At 41.8% G+C, this 21773-nt stretch overlaps 2 protein-coding genes across 3 annotated transcripts in view; one reads left to right on the top strand and one right to left on the bottom strand.

Moving 5' to 3' along the window:
- Positions 1-3781: 3781 nt before the first annotated feature.
- Positions 3782-21086, bottom strand: CEP44 (centrosomal protein 44). Its single transcript, XM_056114219.1, has 11 exons — positions 20953-21086; positions 14796-14944; positions 14246-14393; positions 12963-13109; positions 12338-12460; positions 11324-11494; positions 9902-10108; positions 8586-8661; positions 5036-5103; positions 4745-4782; positions 3782-3993 (listed from the first exon to the last, which is right to left on the bottom strand). The coding sequence occupies exons 2-11, from the start codon at positions 14885-14887 to the stop codon at positions 3951-3953; spliced, it is 1113 nt and encodes a 370-aa protein (XP_055970194.1). The 5' UTR covers positions 14888-14944; positions 20953-21086; the 3' UTR covers positions 3782-3950.
- Positions 21087-21486: 400 nt separating this feature from the next.
- The window catches only part of FBXO8 (F-box protein 8), a 45534-nt gene continuing 45247 nt past the window's right edge, over positions 21487-21773 (top strand). Inside the window, exon 1 of one of the 2 annotated variants that reach the window (XM_056114330.1) lies at positions 21487-21750. The gene's annotated coding sequence lies outside the window, so the exon portion shown is untranslated. The remainder of the gene's footprint in view (positions 21751-21773) is intronic. The other variant, XM_056114329.1, reaches the window with a different exon arrangement.

The following is a 21773-nucleotide window of genomic DNA, read 5'->3' as shown; positions in this document are numbered from 1 at the left end:
TGAAGTAGTGGTTAGGGGATGAGGAAACTTATAGTCTAAAACAAACAGGTAATTCTGGTGTGTGTTCACAGTTTATCTCTCAGGATTTCAAACAAATTGAAGGGTTACACGTGATGATTTAATAAATTGATTGAGCTCAAAGCAGATACCAAATGAAGTAAACCAAAGAACTGAATCTACAAGTTAGGACGTATTCCAAAATATTCACCTCAGCCTTTCCATCAGTCTCATTTCCACTAAACAACTTTCCCAGGTCATTCATACTGTGATGTCCAGCTGCTTTTTGTCTTCTTAATACCCTTCTCTAATTTAAAGTTTTTAAAAAATTTTAAATATCTGGTATGCAAAGTGAATGCTTCTTGTGTTCCTAATTTATGTTTTTTGAGTTGAACATCTTTTATCAAAGATTTTTTTAAAAATCAATTTTTTTTAACCAGTGATTTGATGGACTCCAAGGAGAAACACAGGACAAACTTAGGGTTCCCATTCCAATGTATTATTAGAAATAAATGAAAATTCTAACAAAAATGAGTATGGGATTTAAATATATATATTATATATATATATATATATATATATATATATATACAAATCAAATCACTGTCCTCCCGTTGTTCATTGATTTGCTCGAGCGGGCCCAGTAACGTCTCCATTGGAGACTTTGTTGTTACTGTGTTTGGCATATCGAACACGTCACCGGTAGCTTGCCAGGCTCTGCCGTGTGGGTGAGATACCCTCGATATACATACATACATATATATATATATATATATGTAAGGTAAAAAGGTAAAGGCCCTCCCGTTGATCATTGATTTGCTCGAGCGGGCCCAGTAACGTCTCCATTGGAGACTTTGTTGTTACTGTGTCTGGCATATCGAATACTCTTGGTAGCTTGCCGGGCTCTCCGAGAGGGGCGGAGGAATCGAACTCGGGTCGGCCATGTTGGCCGCTTGTAAGGCGAACGCCCTACCCACTGTGCTATCGCTCCAGCCCATATATATATGTGTATATATATATACACACACACACATATATATATATATATATATATATATATATATATATATATATCCTTCTCTTCTTCTCCCAGGCAATTGCTAGTTCTTCACATCACTATTGCTTACAGTTCTGGTTTTCCAACTTTTCTCTACTCTGAGTAAAATAAAACATTTGCCACTGGAGAGAATTCAAAGGGAGGGAGCACACGCCCTGCCTGGGAGCATCAATCCCATCACTGAAGGGTCTGTGAGCACCAAGGCCCCAGCACCACTACTGTGTGGTCCCAAACCCAAATTATTGACTTGCCATTTTCACTAGTATGACAGGCTCAAGCAACACAGAGAGCATTAATTTTGTGATTTGATTTTAGATTTACAGACTGAAACTAATTAGGTTGCCTTCACCTCTTAACCCTCTCAATATCCTTCAGACAAGAGAAACCCAGCAAAATTCCATCCATGTTACCCTACAGACTATAGCCTAAAGGTATAGTCTGAAAAACCAACAAGTTCTTTTACTTTTCTTGTAAAACTAAAAAGTCTTTCTACTTTGTAAAGCTTTCCACCAAGACTAGTCAGTTTCACAAAGCCACAGCGAACAACATAAGCTTTAGTTGAAATGTCTTTAATTTTTTATTTTGGGGGGATTTTTACGTGTTAAAACATTTTGTTAAGAATGCGTGAGTGAAAAGGGGTTGGAGCAATAGTACAGGAGCAATAGTACCGCAGGTAGGGTATTTGCCTTGCATGCAGCCGACCCAGGTTTGACTCCCAGCATTCCATATGGTCCCCTGAGCACAACCAGGAGTAATTCCTGAGTGAAAAGCCAGGAGTAATCCCTGTGCATCCGCCGGGTGTGACCCAAAAAGCAAAAAAAAATAAAATAAAATAAAATAAAATAAAATAAAAATTAAAAAAAAAGAATGCTTGAGTGGAAAGAGAAACGAAAAACAATAAATAACTTTTTCTAACAGTCCTTAACTTTGCCTGCAATGCTTGCACAGTTGATGTTTCTCCTTTGATTCGTCTGACTGGCTGCTTCTTTGAACCACAAATACTGATAGGGAGAAATACCCAGAGCCACGGAGGGCTACTCCGTACTCTGTGCTCAGGAGTTGGTCCTGATTAAGCTCAAGATGGGTGCTGGAGACGACCCCAGGCTTTAACACGCAATGCATATGCTTAGTTCCTTGATCTAGCTCTCTGATCCCCAGATGCTTCTAGGGTTCTGAGCTGACCTCTATCCATACCTGTTCACAGAGAACAGTAAAGATAGAACAGCAAAAGCTACTGATGCTTCCTTGGTGGTATAATAAATACCTTTTCCCCCAGGGTGGAGAAATTAAATAAATTCCTTTCGTTCACTGAAGCTAGTGAAAGAGCCAAAGAACTAAGGGCTTAATTATGTAGCTACATATATTCTACCTGGGGCTCCCCTTCCTCAATTATATTTTTGCAGGAGGGAGACACCCAGCACTACTCAGGGGGTCGCCAGAGTACCAGGATATCGACTTGTGTGCCAGTGTATGGAGCAACTGGTCACAAAGGAATCTCCCTGGCTCTTTCCTCACTTTCTTTGGGCAATTCAGTTAACAAAAATGAGTTGTCTGATGATTATAGGTCATACTACAGAAGGGAAGAAAGTTAATTTTTTTCTATTTCTAAAGTATTTAAAATAATACATAATTTACTTAAACTTCAAAACATTCTTTTAAAAACTGAAACAGTTTTTCAAAAGGGAAATAAGATTCTGCTTAAAGGGAAATATTTATTTAAATAAAAGAAAATATGAGTCTATTAGCCACAAGATGGTGCTATAATTCCAAGATGATACTGGTATTTTAGAAGTCAACTGAGATGACAGACATTTCACTAATTAAATCTTAAGTGTTACATATTTTGGTAATTAAAAAAGTAAGTTAGTTTAATAAATTTATAAATACTGACACTAATAAATTCAAGGTTCAATGTTCTTAGAAATTATTTCTATTTAGACTTACAACTTAATGTGGCAAATATAAACTTGCACACAAATACATGAATAAATCAGATATGATCAGATGATCTATATAGCAATCAGACATTGTAAAAACACTCCTTTTTCTTTTGAAGAATAGAATGCAGATCAAAGATGAGGTTTATTTCTGAATATTTTATGTAAAAGTTAAAAAAAAGATTTTAAAATGAATTTTATTTTTTTTAATTTAACTTCAGGAAGACCTTTCTCTCTTGAGACAAATAAGTAAACTCCCATCATTTAAGAAAAAAAAAATCCAACGCCCTAACTGAGTATCTTGTAATACTGCACAGCCACCATCTGTGTCTGACGGCTGGGCCGGGCTGGTCTTAAAATGTGTGACAGAGTGTGGTACTACAATACTCAACACATTCTCCAGCAAACTCTCCAACCGGCTTTTCAAGAAGGATCAGACCCATACTCTACCCCCCAGATTGGGATGCTTTTTGACATCTGACTCAGCATAAAATAGCTGTATTTTCGCTTGAATTTTCAATGAGTGTTTTGAACTGTTCATTACAACATATTCGTCAGGACAGATGGCAATATGGTATGTGTGAGAGCCTCCAGGGTACAATACACAGGACCCTGCTGAAACGTTGCCAACAGGGTGTAAACCACGGTCCTCAAGTCTGGACTTTAAAAAACATTATTACTTAGCACACTGCCAACAAGGTCAACACGAAACAACGGGACTGTAATGACTGTTCTGTAAAAGAAATGGACGGGGACACAGGTTTCCCAAGAAAAGTGACACAGAATAATCCTGGAACAAAAATAGATCATATTTATTCAGTACTGGGTGGAAAAGCTCTTATGTCAAGTGGAATTCAAATTCTTCATAAAAATATTGTAGTATATTAAAATTTTATATTAAAATGTACAACATGTACAGAAATCAAAGTCCCAGGGAAGCTATGAAGCAATTTCTATAATTAGTGATTTGGAAATTTCAGTAATTCTGCAGTTTCCTCAAACCTACAACATAAAAAGAAATATATTAATAATTCATAGTGAATCACAGGATTGAAATGTTTTTGACCTTAAGATAAATGTATTTTTTTATTTATAGGTCCAGTTAGTGATAATAAATTAATGATACTGTAGGCAGAAAAACAACTAGAATTATAAAAATTTAATTCTTGAAGCATGTGATTTCAGTATTCCCCAAATTTCAAAGTATTAATATTTTTATATAGTACATGGCATAATAATCTTAATTACATGTTGTATTTCCTTTTAACTGTTCTCTAAACAAATCATTCTTTTGTAATTTTACTTTTAGAGTAGTTGATGTTAGTTTATTTTAGAGTATGCCATTTAGTTCATTTTATCGATAACTTTCTGAAAAATACTAGTAATACTTATAAAAAACTTGAAAGGATTAAAATTATCCATCTACACGTATTATTTAACATCTTGGTATATAGCTATATCGGTGATCAAAATAGAGATTGCTCAACTAAAAAAGATCTCTGCACTCTCTAACCCACAGTTAATTCCATCAACAATGTTTCACATCCCTTGTTAGAAACCAAAACAGTGACTCATCTCACAAACACAGAACTGGAGGTGGATTTATTATGCACTGGAGTCCTGAAGGAAATTCCACACCTGATTGAGAGGCCTTTTAAGGTCTGAAACACACATGCACAGCCCACATACATTGTAATCCAATCCAATTCCCTACAGACAAGTGAATTTCTGTTGCCCCTATCCCTTTACTTACATTTTTTTCATCCTTTCCATTTTCTGGATTGCTGTTTCCTTAAATTTAAAAAGCAACAAACTTAGCTGATTGTGCAAAGCAAACCATCACCACAGATGCACCACCAATATACTCAACTGAGTCTAAAACTTCAGGAAATACTGTTTACTTATCACACAGAACTTTTAGGAGAGATTAAGATTTCTACTTTCACTATTTCCCTTGCCAATGACATCTACAACCAAAGCCAATGCTTGCTTGTTCTCCTGACCTCAGGAAGGAAATCTCGAAGCAGTTGGCAGTTTTTCTTACCTCTGAGAAATCTCTCACACCACAGTAAGTCACAGCTGAGTTCCTTGGAGCCATAACCAATGGGGAAACTGTACAACAGAACAGAAGAACTGTTAGCCTTTCTTTTTTCCTATTTGTAGAGAAAGTAATTTTTGGAATGTTATTTCTTTTCCCTGGAGAAGCAAGCATTTAAAACTTTACGTATAGATGAGGAAAATGATTGTTTATATTGAGTCAATGAGTATGATGATCATAAAATGACTAGGATAGATCCAGATAAGTCAAAATATATTTAACAAAATAACCGACCCTCAGAGACCTGAAAGTTAAAACTGGCCAAAAAAAAATTATAAAAGGTAATGTCTACTTAATGATAGCAATCAACTGCATAAGAGGGTAAGATGATCATTCCTTTGCACATATACGTCACTAACTTACATATAAAATATATAAAAAATATATTTTTTTAAGTAAATGGTGGGAACTGTCTCACTGTCAGTGAGACATAACGAGGGTACGGCATTGGCATTGCATGTAGCTGACTTGGCTTCTATATATGTCCTGGTATCACATATGTCCTCTTGCCCCACCAGAAATGATTCCTGAGCACAGAGCCAGGAATAAGTCCTGAGCACCACTGGACATGGCCCTCAAACAAAAAAGATGATGCAACAGTTGGGTTTCTTTGGTGGAAGGTGGGTGTTGGGCCACAACCAGTGGTGGTTGTGCTCAAATACCATTCCCGGCAGTACTGGACTATCATATGTGGGGCTGGTGGATAACAGCACACAAGGCAAGGGCCTAACCCCTGTGCTATCTCTATGGCCCCAAATAGTGGAAATTATGGTAATAACTGACACATAATTTTCAAAAATCAAGAAACAGTCCACCCCGAATGATGCAGATGTTAAAAATAATGTTCAAAATTCAGGTTCACCGATTTTTGTTTCTCCCCACCTCATTTTTTGGTAGTGTTAGAATTAAACCTGGAAGCTCCCACCTATAAGGCAAGAATCCTGCCACAGAGCCACATTCCCCATTCCCAGAGATCCTTTTCCCCAAAGAACTGGGCAGTGATCCATTTCCTGTACCCTAATGTTACTCAACCAACAAAATGAGAGCAAATCTTTCCTACAACTGAATCAGTGACAGAAAGCTGCAAATAAAGCCTGCTCCTGCTGAAGAAACTCCTGAGCCCTATGTTTTCGTCACGGCACATTTGGCAGCCAAAAAAAAATAGAGAGAGAGAGAGAGAGAGAGAGAGAGAGAAAATCAGACAGCCATTTAAACTGGTTTACATAGAGTTTTATTGTAAGCCTCCACAGACAACCTCAATTAGGGAACAAAGTATTACCACATGAGGACTAGAACAACAAAGACTTTTGCTTTCAACTCGCAGGGACACCTCTTGCCTAGCTGCTCATTCTTTGGCTTACTCACTGCTATTGATGGAAAAAATGGCCAGTCCAGGCTCAACAGCACTAGACTAACTTTCAACACCCTAATTCTAGAGTTCTAAAGGACAAAAGTGATTTGCCTCGATCACAGGATAGATCTTTGTTTTAAAACTTTTTCAAATATAACTTTAAATTTGGTATGATGCTCCATTGACTGGTAACGACTAGCATAGTGAATGCTAAGTCCCACCTTATGACCCAATTCAGAAGACAAGTTACACCTCGCTCATTCAGTGGGGACTGTGAGGAACACGGAACCTCAAGCAATGACATGAAATTAGGCAAGGGTTTCATGGACTCTACTCTAAGCTTGCAGCATATAATATAAATATATATATTTCTTTTATGGGTCACACCCAGCAATGCTCAGTGGTTACTCCTGGTGGTGCTTAGGGGACCACTGAACCTGGGTCAGTCGTGTACAGAAAAAATGCCCTACCATATACTCTCACTCCATCCCAACTTTACCAATGGCATCTACAACCAAAGCCAATGCTTGCTTGTTCTCCTGACCTCAGGAAGGAAATCATCGAAGCAGTTGGCAGTTTTTCTTACCTCTGAGAAATCTCTCACACCACAGTAAGTCACAGCTGAGTTCCTTGGAGCCATAACCAACGAGGAAACTGTACAACTGTATAACCTTGAGATATTTTGTGTGAATAAAGATGGGTATCGTTTAAGGGTGCTGAATATTTTTATGCCATTAAAAAACTGGGCTGTAGGGCTGGAGAGATAGCACAGCGGGTAGGGCGTTTGCCTTGCACGCGGCCAACCCGAGTTCGATTCCCAGCATCCCATATGGTCCCCTGAGCACCGCCAGGGGTAGCTCCTGAGTGCAGAGCCAGGAGTAACCCCTGTGCATCACCAGGTAAGGTAAAGGTAAAAAGGTAAAGGCCCTCCCGTTGATCGTCGATTTGCTCGAGCGGGCCCAGTAACGTCTCCATTGGAGACTTTGTTGTTACTGTGTCTGGCATATCGAATACTCTGGGTAGCCTGCCGGGCTCTCCGAGAGGGGCGGAGGAATCGAACTCGGGTCGGCCATGTTGGCCGCTTGTAAGGCGAACGCCCTACCCGCTGTGCTATCGCTCCAGCGCCTTCCACCAGGTGTGACCCAAAAAGCAAAAACAAAACAAAACAAAAAACAAAACAAAACAAAAAAAAACTGGGCTGTCCTAAGGTGTCAGGATAGGAAAGAAGAAAAGGAGGGGAGAACAGGAAATGGAGTAGTGGCTAGACCTGAGGTGCTCCAGGGCTGAAACATGTGCAAGGAAACAAGTTTCCTTGTCTTCCACTTCTTGGTGGGAGAAAGTTTGGTAGGTAGCTGGCTGGGGAACTTTTCAGGGAAAACCGTTTAGGGCATTCCAGAAGTTCCAGATTGGGTAAGACACATAACACTGACCACAACTGACAGCCAGATGGGTTAACTGCCTATGACTTTCTGTGGCAATTCTCCTTCTGATTTTCTAGGACATTGCTTAGCTAGAATGGCCTCTTCTCTGTGCTATGGAAGACTGAGAAAAGAACGAGGAACTAGGGCCCAGGAAGAAAGAGCTGGCTCAACTCCTTGGCAGGTGGGAAGTCTGGCCCCACACTCAGCCCCCAAACAAATGGAAGGAAAATGTCATTATCCTAGTGGGTCTCAAAGAACGTGGGAGAGACAGAACTTTAGATCCTTTGCATGTAATTATCCTAAGATTGTCCAAATGCAAGAGGTTTGTAATGGCTTAGAAATCACTGACAGGGCTTTCCTGTCTTCCAAGGGTTGTGCACACCAAGTCTAAGCTATGAACGTTTCCACGGGAAACCACGTGATGCTGGCAATCAACCCCGGCTCCCACATGCCCTTTGTGGCATCTCTAGCCTAAATTTTGTTCGCTGAAATGTATCAAATCACTCTGCCATGTCAAATACACAGTAATCTGGCTCCTTTAATCCTTGCCTTCATTTGTCTGTAAATCAATGGCTTTATTTATTGACTAATTTATTTATTTTCGGTGGTTGTTGTTGCTCCCAGGAGCAGTGCAGTTTCTAAAATTAAGGCATGAGAATATGAAAATCATCATTTTTTCTGGGAACTCCTTACCATGCTATAACATCGACAGCATAAAACTTACCAGGGCTCTGGCTTTCCATGTCACTTCTAGATGCCGAGTTTTCACACATTTCATTATACTTCTCAGATTCATCCTTCTGGAATAACATATTTGAGTATTTAGAACGAAATGAAAAGAAATCTGCTCTTGGTTTGGAGGGACAGCACTGTGGGTAGGATGCTGGCCTTGCATGCAGCTGACCTGGGTTCGATCACAGCATCCTTATGGTCCCCTGAACCCCACCAGGAGTGATGCCTGAGTGCAGAGTCACAAGTAAGCTCTGAGCACCGTGGGGTGTGGCAGCAAAAACAAATCGAGAATTTGATTAAAAAAATAAATAAGAGAAATCTGTTCTTACTCTTCTGCTTGCGGGGCCTTTGAGCCACATCCAGTGGCACTTGGGGATTACTCCACTGTGCTCAGGGGTGACTTCCAGCAATGCTCTGGGGTCTCTAAAGGTATCTAGGATCAAACATGGCCTACAGCATGCAAAATATGCTCTGTTCTCATTTTACACACTAAGCACCAAATACAAACATGAAATGATGCATGTTTGCATACTCATTTTACTTGTTAAAGCAATAAATATTTCTATGCATAGAAAATCATCATTTTAAAAGTAGAAGCAGATAGTGAGTGTTTTGAATTGTTAATCTGACTTTCTAAAAAGGTAAGGTAGACGAGGAACAGAAATTCAGAAATTTGCTCAGGTGAAATTCTGAGTAAATCAAGAATCACATTTCTGGGCGAGAGAGCCAGGCTGTTGGGCTGAGCGCACTAAAAGCAGGCTTTGCGTTGGGAGACCCAGGTTTGATCCTCAGCACCTCATGGTTCCCTGAGTACTGTTGGGAGTTGCACCCGGCACAAATATAGAGAAATAAATAATCACATTTGTCAGATTTCCTGAGGCAATAATACACTTGGTACTTGTTTTCGATTACATTTAGAATTTGAAGTGAGTAAAGGAAATTCTAATTAAAAATTTTCTTCTCCTGCTCATTTCTTTCTTCACTCTACAAAAACAGGTCGTCTGTACTGCTGAAGTATATGAAGCGACTTCAGGGTTTTTTCATAAAATCACACATCGTCTCACCTATCTGAAGCAGTTCAGACTTCTAGCAGCTCTGAAAGCCGCATTTTCCAGGTTTGTCTACGTTACCTGATGTAGATCACAATAGCTTCAACAGGTTAATTCAGGTAGGACTTCATCGCAACTGAACACCTCCCACTATACCTCACTCTTCTTAGCATTTTCAAAAGAATATACATCACAATAAAAGTAAAAATACTTTATTGCATCTGAGATATGCCATAAATGTTAAGAGGGAGAATAATACCTTTTTAAACAAAAGCAATTCTGTTTCAAGAAGGGTGACGCGACTCATAAGGTTGGTCCAGGATTTCTCATTCACCATCACCTGTCCTTTCAGTTTCTCTTCTAAGGAGTCTATTCTGCTCTCGATAAAAGCCAATTTCTCGAGCTTCTCTTGGCATTCAGTGAGCATAGTCTGCAGTGCTATAATCTTGGGATCAAGTTTTAAATCCTAAAATGATTAGAGAGATCACAAATTGTAATACACAAAAGCCAAAATTTCTTTATAGATCAACATACTCCCATTTATTGCACCATCTCAACCATAACAGCAGGCAATAAGCAGAAGCATCAGAACTACTTTTATTGCATAGTATTCGAGCACTTGGTACAATGAAACAATCAGTGGTCTCTTGAGACAGCTCCTAGCACAAAACTGAGAGGGAGTGACGGGTCGAGGAGAAGAAATACACCAAAACTGCTCATCTGCCATAAACAGGAGACAAGCCTAATGGCTACCGAGTAGTTTTTTTAAATACCAACTGTGCCAGAGAGTTTAAGGGTTAGAGTGCTCACCTTGATGGAGCAAAGCCCAGCACAATGTCTAGCATTGCAGTCTCCCTCACCCTCACAAGCACCAGCTGTTAATATTGCCTGGCAATCTACCTGTGATGTATTCGATATGCCAAATACAGTAACAACAAAGTCTCCAATGGAGACGTTACTGGGCCCGCTCGAGCAAATCGATGAACAACGGGAGGACAGTGACAGTGACAGTGAATGTTAAACAAAAGTTAAATAAAAATCCAGCTGTATGTGGAATATACAAGTGCCACATGATACAAAAGGCAGGAACAAGTCTTAGCAGCTGAGGTTAGACACATAATGGATCGGTGGCAATCAAGCCAAAGAAACAGTATTCCAAGAAAGAATAGAACAGCGAGGGAGCTAAAGGAAACTAAAATGTTACAGTAGTGATCTTCCCATTCTTCAGAACAGGAAACCGATGTGGAAAACCTTTGCTGCACAAAAATAACAGCTCTAGCCCTTATTAGATTGCATGGGCCTTAAAGCTGAGTACTTACTGTGGTGCCCAGAACACCTAGTTTCCTAAGCATAAGCTACAAACTGAATTATACTATCAGATTTGTAGGGTCTATACATCTAGTGCAGTATCTTAACATAAGCTACAAAAGGTAGCTGAATTACACTGTCAGATTTATAGTGCCCAAAATACCTAGTCCAGCATCCTAAACATAAGCTACAAAAATTACCTACTGAATTTCTACTGTCAGATTTCCTGATTGTTAACTAATGGTCATAAAAGCAACATGTTCTCATTAAAAATTCTAAAGGCTAAAAATATTCCAAACTTTATATGCTGAAATGACCACACAGACCAGAGGAAGAGGGAATGAAGGCTGTGAAGTAGATCCCAAATACTTACTTCTTGGTCAGTATTGACTTCAGCATCCTTCATTTCAGGTTTCTTTATTTCAGAAGCTTTTGCATCACACGTATCACAGATTTCACTAGTCTTCATGACAGGTGCTAATGGTTCATCGGGAACATTAATAGCATCTTCATTATACAAGTGACGGATCACCAGAGCTTGCTTCTACACAGAGGAAAAGTTAGCAGAGTTACCTCATGAAGGTTTTCCCCACACAATCTCTTTTTCAACATAAACATCGTACTTTTCGAAAGAGATGTCCTGTCTTCCCTTTAAGGCTGTCAGAAGTTTCCTCATTTATAGTACCACACTCGATGCAATACTATACAGCCTATAAGGACTAATCTCGGTGGAACTGGGCAGATACTCTTATTTTTGACCACATCCCTGGTCCTTCCTCTATACAAATATACCAATCATACAGGCTATTATTCACATTTTAGGAGTGATATATTTAAGGTTATAATCTTTAAGCCAATCTTAGGGTTTGTTTTGTTTCTTTTAATCTCCTTTGTGATGTCTAGGCTTTGTTTCAAATGTCACAGAGTATCAGATTCTATGTTAACAAATCAAACTTCATGGTGACAAAAGGCAAAAACCCCGAGAGTACAGCATTGGGTCCAGCTCCGCGTTGATGCAGGATCCTTCTTACTTCTTTTCACATATTCCCGTGTTTTAGAACCACACAGACAATTAAGAATACATGTTCAGGACCAGTGGGACAGCTCAGAGAGCCTGTGAACATGATTTGCATGCAAGAGCCTCAGGTTCGATTGCTGGTACTAGCGGGCCCTGAGCACCACCTGCAGTGGCACCCTCCGGTGAACATAAAACACATTTCATGCCTGTCCTGTATCCTTCCTACAGAATACAAAAATGAGGAGCAACTTGAGGTACAGAGAGACCACATTCAATTTTGATTTACCAGATCTAATCACGAAAGGATCCTTTCATTAAGATAACTAAGATAATTCTTAAAACTGTATGACATATTTTGTTTAGTCCTACCTTCCCTGAAGTCATAAACCTGCCCGTGATATCAATGCCAACGGATTCTGCAGATAATATCTCACTGGTTTTTGCAGGTTCTGGCTTATTAGAACTGCTTTTCTTTCTTTGTTGTGTTTGCGACTAAAATAAAAAAAAAGTATTATATGGCTTATTAGAACTGCTTTTCTTTCTTTGTTGTGTTGGAGTCCTAAAAATAAAAGTATTAACATATATTTGTGTGAAAGCCTGATGTGTATAAAAACTCTACTTTCATTAACATTATCACATATAAAACGTGGTTCCCAAATAATGAGTTCAAAGAAACTACACGTAACATGCTAAAGTGTTTATGAATAGCACCTATAAATCACAAACTTAACAAGTGACTTGCATTTAAAGCAAATATAAGGCATTATAAAATTACCCAAAATGTATGAAAACAGATTTACATTCTGCTTTAGTTGTCTAGGTTTGTTTTTATTTTCTACATTAAAATCCTGCATTACTTTAGACTGCATTAGTCTTGAAAGTGTTTCATTAATGTCTTGAATATTTCTGGTGCCAGGGATTAATACCAGGGCCTTACATTTGTACAGAACAAGCTGCTCAACCTCTGAAGTTATATTCCCTATCATACTTTTACCTTCTCAGAACCAGCCAACTCCTTGTGCTTTTTCATCACATAATTCAAAATATCACAAATAATCTGGATTTTCCACTCTGCAAATCCAGACTGGAGAAATTGCTTTTTCGTCAAGATTGGTTTATAATTAAACTGATCACGAAGAAGCTACAAAGAAGGAACAGATCAACATGAAAAGAAGCAATGATTTTCTCAAACCCAAACAGCTACCTGGTACTCAGGTCTTCTTAAGGAAAAACCTCAAACCTTAGCTCCAGAATAATAAAGAGACTTATGAAGAAAGTGCTGTCAGTCAGAATTACACAGGTGATGTGTCCAGGCAGAGAACTAGGTGGCTAGGGATATACCAGATAACAGAAACTGTTCAAAGTGAGAAAAAACAGTAGTTATCAAAAATTTTGAGTATCCTTACAAGACACTTGACTGATTGGAGGCTGGAGGGGGGAGGAAAAAAAAAACACACTAGTCAAAAAAAAAAATCAACAGCATAGTTTTATTTGCTTTTAATTCTTTACTGCATGGTTTTCAGACGAGTCAGTAGGCCCAAGTTTCAATTTCTGCCTTGTAGAATGAAACAGACTGGAATAGCACTTTTCAGTACCTACTCTGCAGAACTCTAAAATTTCTTAAAATTGCTTCTTAAGAATCAAGGGGAGCTTTCTGAGCTAAGAGACAAAGAAAGAAAAGACTTAACAGAGACTCTGTGAAAGTTCGTATTTTATCCACTGTCACTCTCTATTTAAAGAGAAAAAGATTTGCTTCGATAAATGGGCTTTATTATTTTAAAACAGTTAAAGAAAAGACATTGAATATGAACAACATTGAATGATTCCAACTAGGACTTTTAAAAAAACTCAATCATGCAGATTAAAGCCAGATAGGGATACTAGAGTAGATATAGGATATTGTTAAGACCTTAGGAACATAAAATATCAGAATTATAGTTCCTTCTTGCAAACGACTAAATTAACCCACAACTCTCTGAATCATAAACCTTAATCCCCCAAAAGAACATTGCTAATTTTTATGAGTCTATTAAATATCACCAAAAGTTGACATAAAAAAGAACTAATGATAACAAATGACAAATATTGATTAAATGTTCCATGATTAAATGTGAAGCACTAAGCAGACTTTTGAGTTACATCTTGATTATAATCAGAATTGCATTTGGGTGAGATAAGGGCATCTAAACATACTGAGAACTGGAAGCAACTGCTATAAAATTGTTCAGCTAGAACCACAACTTTTCAAACAATTATGGCTTTATAAATTCAAAGTACCTTATAAACAGTGTCTATAAAGCACAAGTCATTCTTGGCCAGGAGCTCTACGTTGGATTCCAGCAGGAGTTCCGCGATATAAGGCGAGTATGAGGTAAGGGAATAGCTGATGATGGGCAGAGAGGCGGCCGTATCACCCTTTACCAAACTGTGTCGGGGAAGAAGGATTTCAAGTGAGCATCACTGCACCAAGTGGGAAATCAGCGAGAGATAAGAAATGCTGTATTAAGAGAACTCAGCAGTATAGTCACAATGATGCTCCAAACGCACAAGATCCTTGAGATTTCACTCCTCCCGGGCTCCTCGGCACTCAAGAGGATTTTAAAATTCTCTTGTTCATTTGCACTGAATATAGCTCTTTAGTACCAACAGTCTATTAGAGTATTGATTGGTTTTTCCCAGCGCAGACTTCTTCCACTAAATCTATTTTCTCCTGCTAGTAATACAAATGCAGTCCCTCAAGTACTTGACAAAAAAAACTTGTCTTATGACCATGATTTGCCTCTGATCACACACCTGCAAAAGTAAAATATCAAGAATTTTAGCTTACCCTAGACAATCCACCTCTTTAGGATAATTTAGTGAGCGAAGCACTTGTTCTAACTTCCGTAAGCTTCTCTTTAAGTCACCGGTTGCCATCATTTAACATTTAACATAATATTTTGTTCCAGCTCTTGAAATCAAAATCTAATTTTTCGCCTAAAAAAAAAGCACGAAACACTGAATGAGTCTATATTTCTGAAGTTTCTTTATTTTTCACTTCATTCATTTATTCATTTTTCACTTACCATGTTAACCTTAGCTTAGCTATTTTCCCCTAACTTTACTCTCTTACTAGACTTCACTTTCTTGCACCTACTATATCTTCCTGGTTTTCAGGTGCACTTCATTTCCCCCCAGTGTTTCTCCTTACAAAAAATAAGATGGCCTTAGGTTCCTGCTAACATGGATTTCCTGCCTCCTCCAAGTACGACTCGGGGAGATATATCATCCTAAAATAGTCTCCTTTGATGACAATTTAGGAAACTTTTTTTCTTGCTTTGTGGGTCACACCCAGCGATGCTCAAGGGTTACTCCTGGCTCTGCAGTCAGGAATTACTCCTGGCAGTGTTTGGGGGACCATGTGGGATGCTGGGAATCAAACCCAGCCACGTGCAAGGCAAATGCTCTACCTGCTGTGCTCCAGCTCCTAGGACACTTCTAGGACTATAATGAACTACTTACAGGTGGAGCCAAGAGCTGGAGAGAAAGCCCAACAGCTGAGCTCAGCTCTGCAGGCAAGAGGCCTGGGTTTAATCTCCAGCATGATCTCCCAGTTACATTAATTGCCAGCATGACTCCCAGCTACAGCTGGGGGAGACCCCAAGTGCACAACCAGGAGAAGCCCCTGAGTATCACCGCGAGTGGAAACCAAGCAAACAGGAATTGGAGACAAAGAAATTTAGCACAGGTTTAATGATCGAGTATTATTCATTATCTAATAAATAGTAAGATTTATTATAGCTAATAATATTTATTTCAGAGTTTATGGATCTGACCTCATATAGATGCCAATCTGATTTTTTGCTTTACAAAATAAAAATGGATACTTTAAAAAAGGGCTGGAGCGACAGCACAGCGGGTAGGCGTTTGCCTTGCACAAGGCTGACGCAGTCCACCCGAGTTAGATTCCTCCGCCCCTCTTGGAGAGCCCAGCAAGCTACTCAAGTGTATCTCGCACGGCAAAACCTGGAAAGCTACCCATGACGTATTTGATATGCCAAACACAGTAACAAGTCTCACAATGTTACTGGGCCCGCTTGAGCAAATCGATGAACAATGGGAGGACAGTGCTACAGTGCTACTTAAAAAAAATAAAATTACTTTGGGGGCGAAGGGAATTGGGCCGCATCCAGTGGTGTTCAGGGGTGACATGCAGGCCTCTGGTAGACAAGACATGTACACTTTGAGCTCTGTCTCCAGCCGTATGTGCATTTGGCGGCGGGGTGGGGGGGGGGAGGGCGTGTTATTGTTTTGTTTGGGCATGATTTGGTTCTGCAGCCACAACTGGTAGTGCTCAGGGGCTAGCCAGGCTCTGTGCCTGGACTGTGCAGTACCAGGGATCGAACCCGGGCCTCCTGCATGGAAAGCTGGACTTCATCCCTTTGGCCTTTCTCTGGGACCAAACAGAAAAGTTTAAATTTTCGTTTAAACTGCCCTCCGCTCCTGGCTATCCTCGTCGGGGCCCCTTGCAGGGGGGCGGGTTGAGTTTCCCTCCCTGCCCCGAGCAGAGCTCCGGCAGCCGAAGACCTCCAGAACCAACCACAACCATGCTGAGACCATTCTCCACACGCATGAAGGTACCGGCAGAGGAACAAAGGCATGCGGGTCCCGGGGCTGAGATCTCCAAGCTTGCTCAGATCAGGGCTGAGCATCCTCCACCCAGATCCTCCATCTTCCAGTAGGCAGGGTTGTTCCCCCACCCCTCCCGTGCCGTGTAATCCCATTAGTGGCCAAGACCCAGAGACTATAAAACCCAGCTCCCAAAAGAGAACAGCCCAGAGTCTCCTGCCCCCACGCCTGGCTGTCCCCTCCCCAGGGGTCCCTTGGAGGCAGCGAGTTGAGTTTCCCTCCCCACAAGTTACATATGGCTGATTAAATGGATGCTACTTTTTGTTTCCTTCTTCTAAATACCACTGAGACACGAGCAAATGATGAAAAGCCACAAACACTCAGCAAAGCAACACTAACTCAAAAGGATTCCACATGACTGAAAGTATGCTTCCAACACCAACCTGGGCTAGGAAAGAGGATGCATGAGCGATAATCAGGCAATCCCTAATCTACCAATTTATAGGGAAATGAATGGCAAAAAGTAGGTTCAGAAAAGACATATGAACTGATGGGTAAGGCCACGGGAACTGAAATAAAAATGATTATATAGAAAAAGTATGTATATGGAGAGAGCTACTAACACCTTGATTTTTACTTTCCCTGCAACAAGCTTATCACAGCAAGATCCATAAAACAAAAATTTATTAAGTTGAACTATTTACAAACCACTATAAGACATAAGTACATAGGGGATAGTCACAGAGTAGATTCAAAACATATACTGGATAAAAGACTGTTCCCAAACTATACAAAGAACTCTTTGTATAGCCCAGTCAAAAACATTGAAAATATGTCAACATTTCTATCACCTCCTAAGAGATACAAAGAAGTACATAACAAAAGATGCTGAGTACTTATGTCATTAGGATAACTTCACAATTTTAACAGAATGAAATACTGTAGACCTATTGTAATGTTTTGAATCCAGTAAAAAAAAAATATATACAACTAATGTTACAAATGCTTTGAGGATATGGGACAAGAACTCTAGTATTTATTGCTGGTTAAAAGCAAATGGTGATAGTCATTTTGGAAGAATGAGACAAATCTTCACAAAGCTCAACAGTCTGCGAATACAATCAGCAAGTAAGTTAATAGATACTTGATTTGAACACTTAAATACAAGGAAGACTGCTGAGATGTTTACAGTGGCTTCGGCCATCATCAAACACTAAAACAGGGGCAGGGACAGAACAGCCCTTAGGACACAAGCTGGGCCTGGGTCCAGGACCCCATGGACTCCCTCATGCTGCTACATCACTGGGTGCAACCCTAGGGGATCCTCTGTTCTAGTTTTTGCAGGCCCTCACTTTTTTGCTAGGTTGTAGGCAGACAGACACACGGCAGCACTCTTGGCAATGAGATTTGGGGGATGGATTCAAAGAAGTTGCCAAGGCATGCCCTGAATTCTGAAGGCTTGATGGCACTGTCCAGATGGAGGAACCAGGGCACCACCTGGGGAGGATCCCCTGAGAAAAGCAGCTTCAAACAGAACAAAGGTTAAGATTAAGGAAAAGATGCCCCAGGGCCCCTCCTCCCTTGGGCCACCATAGAACAAAGCCCTTGGGGAGTAGGCAGGCCTTCAAGCCAGCTTTGTAAAGACAAAGGGGGGGGGGGGGGGAACAAAGATGCTGGCCAGGTAAGTCTGGAAAGAACTAGAGACCAACAGGAGCTTAGAGGCCAAACATCTGCACACAAGCTCTACCACACAAAACACTACCATACACAAAAAACAACAAAAATCACCAGTTCCTGGAGACTTCCATACACAATACACTGAGGCAGAACCAGGAACTAAAAAGCAGGAATCAGGTCTTTCACTGCTACAGTGAAAATTTCCAGAGAAGTAAGAGCAGGAGACTAGAATGAAGCAGGCCTAAATGACTGATTAAGATATTAATATGGGAGCTGAGGCAATAATAGAGAGAGTAGGGTTCTTGCCTTGCATGTGGCTGACCTGGGTTCGATTCCCAGCATCCCAGATAGTCCCCCAAGCACCGCCAGGTGTAATTCCTGAGTGCAAAGCCTGGAGTAACCCCTGTGCATTGCCGGGTGTAACACAAAAGCAAATATATATATATATATATATATATATATATATATATTAATATGAGCTCATGCTGAGCATCACAGGTTAACTTCTTTAGCTTCATACCAGAATATTGGAATATGTACAGATATGTATAGAGCACTCACTTATTTTTTCTCTAGGCTGAGAGTGAGTGACAAAAATGCTTCAACAATCCAGTAGCAAGGGCCTACCTGTTATCCAGATCTTGGAGTGGAATGCTCTTCCGAAAGAAAGGAGGGAGGGAGGGAGGGAGGGAGGGAGGGAGGGAGGAAGGAAGGAAGGAAGGAAGGAAGGAAGGAAGGAAAGAAATCCAATCATGAACAAATTTGTAACTGTGTATCTCAGTGTGATTCGATTAAAAAAGTATTTTTTTTTTTTAAATTGGGCCAAGAAGATATAGTACAAAGGTTAAGGACCTTGCCTAGTAAGTGGCAGCCTAACTTTGGTTAGAATCCCAGTATATGGGTCTGAGAGAGTACTGCAAATAAGGTGCTTGCACAGCATATGGCTGACCAGGGTTCTGTCCCTGGCACCCCAAGAGCAAAACCAGGAGTAATCCCTGAGCAACCCCAGCAGCCCAAACACAATGGGGAAAAGGAGAAAATCCTCATGAACCAGGAACGGCCCCTGAACACAAAGACTTCCTATCATCCTTCTAGAGTTTATTCTACATGATTTTTTAAAACTTTAACACCTTATGCTATCTTTCCACTTTCCACCTAAATCCTGATCAGGACCTCAGTCTCCTATCACTTCAACTTCCGGTCACAGAACTCCTGACAATAAAGCACACACCCTTGGAACACAGCCTCTAGCTGCTGCTTCAGTAAACATTCTGAACAAGAGCAGGAAGGGAGTGTGGCTCTGGAGATGGAGATGGCAGGATGAAATGTGGCAGAAGGCCTTACAGGTCTGAAAAATGTCCAGCTAATGCTCAGCAGGCCCAGCTAAGGGTCACACGCATTTTACCAGTTCCTTCACACCTCAACATCTGGATTACCAATTGATGACATGAATCGTATCAAGGGGAATCTAAAGAGCTGCTCTTTAGATGTGACGTAGGTCCCCCCTGTTAAGATGGGACTTCATTTCCTGCTTCATTTCCTCCAGAATTCATTCTACGAGGCAGCCCTCCTGCCCACGGCCCTTAAAACACAACCAGGTTCCTTTCGCGTTGCAGCGAGCCATCAATCAATGCCGCCACCCCAAGGAATGGTCCTTAAATTGGTGGGGTTTATAATGATGAAAACAACTCCACTCTCCAGGTCATGGTCGATGGGTAAGTGACACAGGATATTAATTTAAGAATCACGTATGGAAGGGGCCAGAGCGTTAGGACAGTGGGTAGGGAATTTGCCTGGTAGGCGGCATCCCATATGGTCCCCCGAGCTGATCACGAGTAATGCCTAATGCAGAGTCAGGAGTAAGCCCTGTGCAGCACCGGGTTTGGCCTCAAACACCTCAAGGTAAAGGTAAAGGCCCTCCCGTTGATCGTCGATGTGCTCGATCGGGCCCAGTAACGTCTCCATTGGAGACTTTGTTGTTACTGTGTCTGGCATATCCAATACTCTCGGTAGCTTGCGGGGCTCTCCGAGAGGGGCGGAGGAATCAAACTGGGGTCGGCCATGTTGGCCGCTTGTAAGGCGAACGCCCTACCCGCTGTGCTATCGCTCCAGCCCTCAAAATAATATTATATAATAACAAATAATAATAATGACGACTCATGCATCTAGACAAAGGTAAGGGCGATGAACTGTATGCAACTTCTCGCAGATCTAGACAACCACTGATCTAAAAGGTATGGACTAAAGCCTGGAGAAAAGAAAAACAGAAAGCTGAGGCGGGGCGGGAAGAAGGAAGCATTTAAGCTGGATCTCGTGCGTATGAATAATTAAAAAAAAATAAAGCATTTTGCTCTAGAGCCATCACCCCAAAACCAGAAGGGTGTAACCTCCGCGGTGCTCCAGGAAATCGGAGAGGAAAGAAAAAAAGAGAAATGTAAATAGGGAAAAGGCGAGCTACTCTCCTCTCTGCCTTCTATGCGGTATTTTCACAAGCCTCGGGTCGCTCCAAACCCGCAAGGGCGAATTCGCTCTGGAAACTTCCCGACGCTAGGTCCCAGCCCTAAAATACCCTCTAGGGTTTGTGGTTTTTTGAGGGTTTTTTTTTTCAGTTCGTTTTCTTTTTCCTTTTCTTTTATCCGAGGCAAGCAGGGTCTCTGGCTCGGACCCCTCACCAGGTTTCAAAGCAAGGAGAAGCCCACCTGCCCGTGCGGCCGCTTCTTCGTGCAGGCAGCGCGGAGCAGCGATCGATGCGCGATCCAGCCTGACCTGCAGCCCCTGCGGAACCCACAGCCCCCGGTCCCGCCTAGCCCAGCCCGGGGGAGGTAGCATAGACCCCCGCAGCGCCTCTGCAGCTCGTCCTGCAGCCCGACGCCTGCGTCCCGGCGCGCTTCTCGCGCCTGCCGTTTGTATTCCGAGCGGTGGAGCGTTGCCCGCCGAGCTCCGCGGCCAGCCCCGCCGGGCAGGAGGCCCGCGATTCCGCGTCGCAGATTCCACACTCTGACTAGGGCGCCTCAGGGAGGACACCGGCCCACCTGCACACCTTCGCCCGCGCGAGTCCGACCCCTAGGCGACAATGTTCGAGTTTTGTGGAGGCTGACTGCCCCGCGGGGCGCGCTGGAGGCCGCGACGCGCGGAGGAGACGCGCGGCGAATCTGCCGCGCCGGGGACGCGGCTACCGCCACTTCCGCGCTCCGAGAGCCACGTCACTTCCGGCAACAATAGGAAACGTCAAAACTCCCACAGTCGGCCGCGCTCTGGCTGCGGCTGCGTCGGCGCCGCGGAGCTCACCCGGAGCTGCTGGCATTCGCGCCGCGCCGCTCCTTGCCCTTCCCTCCTTTGGTGTGATTCGGGACACCAGGAAGCGGCTCCTCCATGGCTTGGGCCCCCGTTCCCGGCTGAGCCATTTTCTTTTTCTTATTTTCCCTCCGCTTTGGCTGAAAGCCCCCGCCCGGAAGGCCGATTCGTCGCGGCGGCGGTGGGGATCGCAGGTCGCTCAGGTACGAGGGTCGGCGTAACTCTT

This window comes from Sorex fumeus, unplaced genomic scaffold (genome assembly GCF_029834395.1).
Source record: "Sorex fumeus unplaced genomic scaffold, SorFum_2.1 ptg000024l, whole genome shotgun sequence".
NCBI classification, from domain to species: domain Eukaryota; kingdom Metazoa; phylum Chordata; class Mammalia; order Eulipotyphla; family Soricidae; genus Sorex; species Sorex fumeus.
Note: the sequence above shows the minus strand (reverse complement) of the source record. Positions and strands in the feature narration are given on the sequence as shown.

Coding starts and splice junctions, on each gene's coding strand:
- CEP44 (XM_056114219.1), bottom strand. CDS start 14,887: ATGATGGCAACCGGTGACTTAAAGAGAAGCTTACGGAAGTTAGAACAA. Junction 11,495..12,337: donor GGTTTATGACTTCAGGGAAG/GTAGGACTAAAC, acceptor TCCTCTGTGTAG/AAGCAAGCTCTGGTGATCCG. Junction 4,783..5,035: donor GTGTGAGAGATTTCTCAGAG/GTAAGAAAAACT, acceptor TTTAAATTTAAG/GAAACAGCAATCCAGAAAAT.